Source organism: Monodon monoceros, unplaced genomic scaffold, assembly GCF_005190385.1.
Source record: "Monodon monoceros isolate NGI ecotype Baffin Bay Population unplaced genomic scaffold, NGI_Narwhal_1 Super_Scaffold_5, whole genome shotgun sequence".
Taxonomy (NCBI): domain Eukaryota; kingdom Metazoa; phylum Chordata; class Mammalia; order Artiodactyla; family Monodontidae; genus Monodon; species Monodon monoceros.
This window is the reverse complement of record NW_021703782.1, coordinates 92,170,208-92,176,571: the sequence shown is the minus strand read 5'-3', so window position 1 is coordinate 92,176,571 and position 6,364 is coordinate 92,170,208. Positions and strand designations below refer to the sequence as shown.

The following is a 6,364-nucleotide window of genomic DNA, read 5'->3' as shown; positions in this document are numbered from 1 at the left end:
TAATTTGTCTTCACAAATAGTATTTATTAAGTAGTTTATTATGTGATTTCTGTGAAAATGTAATATAGAAGATTTTCTTTAAAACAAATTTATAAAACTCTAAAATATCATTAGTATACAATCCTAAACTGAAAAGTTTAAAACAGACTAGTCTCATTTTACGTGGGAAAAAGATATGAAAAGAATAATGTTGCTGCTTGACCCCGAATGATTACTAATAATACTTTTCCCAGAAGATGATGGTGTATGAGATACAGGACTCAGAGGGCAAAACTCACAAAATAAGAAAAACAGAATATCTTAGAATTCTACTTAATGATGCTTATGTTTGGTTGGCTAGCTGTTTTAATTACAATTTCAAGTCTTATAGATACAGAAATTCTATTTTTTCCAGAACAAACATGTATATCCTTATAATATAATAGGGATGAAAACAAACATTCAATTTTAACTATTAAACCCTTTTACTTTTTGAGCTTAGCGGTCAACATTTTTTTTCTCTTCACAGCCTGGCATTCATCTGATTCATTAGCTTCTCCAATTTGATTGCTAGGGCCATGTTTCCTTTAATCTTCAATCTTCCTGACATGAATGCTATTGTTGGTTTTAGTTTCCCTAAAAAGAGAAAATGAGAGAGTAAAAATCAGCCATTAGTGCCCTTAGGGATGTACCACTTCAAGAACATGCTTATAAAAAGAATCTCTGAGTTCTATAAACCTCTGAAACACAGAAATTTCTTTTATAGCATCTTTTTATCAGTATCTTGGGAATCCCAATTCCTAGATTTAGATTTTAACAATATCTTGTAATATGAGAGATAATATAAAAGCAACAATCAACAAAAGATTATACCAAAAAGCGGAAGAGGCAACATGTACAGTACACTAAAGAATAGATGGCCCTCAAATGAATTGTAGTAAACAAATACTACCTATTTTAGTTATTTTCCAATCTATTATAGTTCATTAAACTCTTAACATTTCAAGTTTAGAGTCAAAAAATCAAATGGTATAAATGCATATAATTTTCTTAAGAAATGACATTAAAAGTATAGTGTATGGACACAGAAGTACATCTTAGCAGTATTTTAACCACAGAAATGCCAGAATGTAAAATGGTGGGCATTAAAACAGAATTGTAGCTAATAACAACATATAATAAATAGGAGCTCCATGAAGGGAGGGAACTTTGTTTTTATTTGCTACTCTCATTTCCCAATCTTTTCACTGTTAGACTTCACCTAAAAAACTGGCTCCTTGCTCTCTCTACAGTGAAACCCACCAGTCCACAGCCCCACTCATGCATACACAGCTTCCAATCAGCTTTACATAGCCTTGCTTGTTAAAGATGAATGGGCAGCAAATGGAGACCAGGAAAAAAAAAATCACCCCAAAACCAAAAACAAATCAAAGCAATTTGGGGGAAACACAGACTGCAGGCATAGAAGAAACAGAAACTAAATAAATGAACAAATTAAAAATTCTGTAATTCATGTCCTCATTGATAAGACAAGCTGTGACAATGTGTCAACAACAGGATGCTGGAAGAAAAGGGGTGAGGGGGAGAAGCACAGGAAATGGGTATTCAAAAGAGAGGAAGTGGGAGAAGCAGGTGAAGGGGAATGGAATGGCGTAGAGTGAGGAGGAAGAAGGGGGCAGTAAGAGAAGAAAAAAGAAGCTGAGAAAACACGAGTGAACTCTTGGAAATTAAGATTTTGACATATCCACAATATTAGAATGTAATAGAAAGGAGACACTTGCAATCTTCTGGTCACAGCAGTCTCTCTATTGCAAAATTCCCCCTCCCGCTATTACAAAAGCCTCTCTCTATGAACCAGCACCCCCCCACCACAATAATCCTTTGAAATAAAGTTTTCCTTACTATATATACATATATATTTTTTTAAAGGAAAGAATAAGGCCCTAAATATAACGTGATTAAATCAGAGATATAATGTTTTCTTCAGAAAGTGGGAACTGAGAAAACTGAGATAGCTATCAAAGAAATAATATAAGATACATTCCCAAAGAGCCCATCAAGTATCCAGGAAGATGAATGAAAAAAAAGCCTTGTATCATTGTGAAATTTCAGAACACTACAGAGAAAGAGATCATTTTGATTCCAAAACTTTCAGAAAGGGGAGTGCTGGATACAAAAGATTAAGAATAGTATCAAATCCTCCATGGTAATCTTAGAAGATGGAGCAATGACTTCATTTTCTGAGGGAAAATGAATTGCAACACAGAAATCTCTACCCAGACAAATAATCAATGTGTTGGGATAATACAGGTAGTTTTAGATACTCACGAAAATTGCCTCTTATGTATCCTTTCTAATGAAGCTACTGGAGGATGGGTGCCACCAAAATGAGGATGTAAACCAAGAAAAAGAAAGGGATACAGGAAACAGGAGATTCAATGCAGGAGAGAGTTACAGAAATTTCTAGGATCACAGCTGTGTAGCAGACTTAATGAGCTATCTGTTTAGAACCCATTTCTTTTTCTTTTCTTTTTTTTGGCCATACCACACACCTTGCAGGATCCCTGACCAGGGATTGAACCCAGGGCCCCAGCACTGGAAGTGCGGAGTCCTAACCACTGGACCATCAGGGAATTCCCCATGAGTTATCTGTTTGGATTGTAATAAGAAGACAAACAGCTCCAGAAAAAAAGTACACTGACAGGTAATCTGACACAGGGAGAATGAATTCTTAAAACTCAAAAAAAAAATTAAATTAAACAGATAAAAAAATCCAGTTACAATGGGAAAAGGACCTGAATAGACATTTCTTCAAGGAATATACACGTATGACCAATAAGCACATGAAAAAAATGTTGAACAGCATTTGTCATTAGGGAAATGCAAATCAAAACCACAATGAGATATTACTTCATACTCACTAGGATTGCTATTGTTAAAAAACAAAAAAGAAAAACAAGTGTTGGTGAGGGCAAGGATACAGATAAATAGAAACTCTCATACGTTGCTGGTAGGAATGTAAATGTTCAGGTGCTATGGAAAACATTTTCGCAGTTCTTCAAAGAGTTAAACATAGAATTACCATATGACCCAGCAATAAAGAGAAATGAAAACATAAATCTACACAGAAACTTGGACACAAATGTTTATAGCAGCATTGTTTATAACAGCCAAACAAAATATCTTTCAACAGATAGTCATAGAAAGAAATGAAGTACTGACACATGCTACAACTTAGATGAACCTTGAAAACATTATGCTGAGTGACAAGAGCCACACACAAAAGGTCACATACTGAATGATTCCATTTACATAAACTATCCAGAATAGACAAATCCCCAGAGAGAGAAAGCATATTAGCAGGTCCCATGGGAGGGGGGAGGCTGGAATGGGATGTTACTTAAATAGTATAAGGTGTTCTTCTGGGGTGATGAAAAAGTTTGGAAACTAAAGAGAAGTGGTGGTTGCATAGCACTGTAAATGCACTAAGTTAAACACATTGAACTGTACACTTTACATGGTTAATTGTATGTTATGTGAATTTCATCTCCATTTTTAAAGAAGAGAATTAAATATTGATACACGCTACATCCAGAATGAAACCTGAAAACAAGCTAAAAGAAGAAACACACTGCAAAGAAGCCAGTCACACAAAAAAATTCCATATATATGATTCTGTTCATATGAAAGTCCAGAATAGGGAAATCTACAGACACAGGAAGTAGATTAGTGGTTGCTTAGGGCTAGGGGCAGGAGATGGGGGATATGGGATTAACAGTTAATGGGTACTGGGTTTCTCTTTTTGAGGAGATGCAAATGTTCTAAAATCAACTGTGGTGATGGTTGCGAACATCTGTGAATATGCTAAAAAAAACAGTCAATTGTTTACTTTAAATGGATGAATTATATGGTATGTGAATTATATATCAATAAATTTTTTAAAAAGCTATTGACATAGAACAATAAGTCAAATTAGTAATTAAAAATTTTCCCACAAAAAAATCCCAGGCCCAAATAGCTTCACTGGTTAATTCATAGGTTATAAAATTTACACAAAAGTCAAATGTATTTATGTATACTAGCAACAACTAATTAAAAAAAAATTAACACAATAATTTCATTTAGAGAGTAGCATTAAAAAAGAATGAAATACTTAGGGGAAAAAAGCATGAACCATAAAAGAAAAAAATGACACATTAGACTATCAAAACCAAAACTTTTGTAACTCAAAAGATACCACTAAGAAAATGAAAAGATAAGTCACAGATTGAGAGAAAATATTTTCAAGTCACATGCATCTGAAGTTTATAAAGAACTCCTACAACTTAATAATAAAGAGACAAGTCAATTCAAAAATGAGCAAAGCGGGCTTCCCTGGTGGCACAGTGGTTGAGAGTCCCTGCCGATGCAGGGGACGCGGGTTCGTGCCCCAGTCTGGAAGGATCCCACATGCTGCGGAGCAGCTGGGCCCATGAGCCATGGCCGCTGGGCCTGCGCGTCCGGAGCCTGTGCTCCGCGACGGGAGAGGCCCCAGCGGTGAGAGGCCCGTGTACCGCAAAAAAACAAACAACAACAACAAAAAACAAGCAAAGGGCTTCCCTGGTGGCGCAGTGGTTAAGAATCCACCTGACAATGCAGGGGACATGGGTTTGAGCCCTGGTCAGGGAAGATCCCACAGGCCGAGGAGCACCTAAGCCCATGCGCCACAACTACTGAGCATGCGTGCCACAACTACTGAAGCCCGTGTGCCAAGAGCGCGTGCTCTGCAACAAGAGAAGCCACCGCAATGAGAAGCCCGCACACCAGAACAAGGAGTAGCCCCTGCTCGCCACAACTAGAGAAAGCCCGCACACAGCAACAAAGACCCAACGCAGCCAAAAAGATAAAATAAATAAAATAAATAAAAACGAGCAAAACATTTGAATAGACAGTTCATCAAATATAAACAGCTATTAAGCACATGGAAAGATGCCCAACATTATTAATCATTAAGAAATGAAAATTCAAAGCATGAGATACCACCACACACCCGCTAGAATGGCTATGATAACAAAGACACTGCCATTTGTGACATAATGCATAAACCTCGAGGACGTTATGCTGCATGAAATAAGCAAGACACAAGAAGACAAAAACTGTATGATCTCACTTATATGTGGAACCTAAAGAAGTCAAACCCACAGAGGCAGAGAGTAGAATGGTGTGATGTTGGTCTCAGGGTACAAACCTTCAGTTATAAGGTGAATAAGTTCTAGGGATCTAATGTTCAGCACGGTGACTATAGTTAATAATACTGTACTGTATACTTGAAATTTGCTGAGAGTAAATCTTAAGTGTTCTCATGACAACAAAAAAAAGGTAACCATGCAAGGTGATGGATGTGTTAGCTCGAGTATAGTAATTTCCTAATGTATACAAATACCAAGTCATCATGTTATATACCTTAAATATATACAGTTTTTATTTATCAATTATACCTCAATAACACTGTAAAAAAATAAAAGGCACTAGTAAGTGCTGGTGAGGATTTGGAGAAACCTGAACCTTTATACAATGCTGACAAGAATATAAAATTAGTGCAGCCACTTTAGCAAAGCTTGGTGGTTTATTAAAAAGTTACATATCAACTTACCACATAACCCAGCAATTCCGCTCTTAGAAATCTACCCAACAGAAATGAAAATATATATCCACACAAATATGTGTATGAAAATATTCACAGCAACATTATTCACAATACCCCAAAACTTGAAACAACCCAAATATCCACCAGCTGGTGAGTGGATAAATACAACAGAATACTACTCAGCAATAAAAAGGAACTGAACTACTGATACATGCTACAACATGATGGATGAATCTCAAAAGCCTTATGCTAAGTAAAAGAAGCCAAATACGAAAGACTATATACTTTATAATCCCATTTATATGAAATGTCCAGAAACAGCAAATCTATAGAGACAGAAGGCAAGTGAGTGTCTGGCTGGCTGGGCAGTAAAAAGGGGGATTGACTGCAAACGGACAGAGAATTTTGGAGGGAGTGATAGAAATGTTCTCAAACTGAATAATATTTATTTATTTATTTTAAAATCTTTATTGGAGTATAATTGCTTTACAATGGTGTGTTAGTTTCTGCTTTATAACAAAGTGAATCAGTTATACATATACACATGTTCCCATATGTCTTCCCTCTTGCATCTCCCTCCCTCCCACCCTCCCTATCCCACCCCTCTAGGTGGTCACAAACCACCTAGCTGATCTCCCTGTGCTATGTGGCTGCTACCCACTAGCTATCTATTTTACATTTGGTAGTGTATATGTGTCCATGCAACTCTCTCACTTTGTCACAGCTTACCCTTCCCCCTCCCCATATCCTCAAGTCCAA

At 36.6% G+C, this 6,364-nt stretch overlaps 1 protein-coding gene across 3 annotated transcripts in view; it reads right to left on the bottom strand.

Moving 5' to 3' along the window:
- HSDL2 (hydroxysteroid dehydrogenase like 2) overlaps nucleotides 1–6,364 on the bottom strand; it is an 83,408-nt gene continuing 77,044 nt past the window's right edge. The window contains exon 11 of one of the 3 annotated variants that reach the window (XM_029202671.1): nucleotides 1–615. In XM_029202671.1, coding sequence (XP_029058504.1) covers nucleotides 503–615 — 113 coding nt within the window. In that variant the 3' untranslated portion in view covers nucleotides 1–502. The remainder of the gene's footprint in view (nucleotides 616–6,364) is intronic. The other 2 variants (XM_029202670.1, XR_003790771.1) reach the window with 2 other exon arrangements.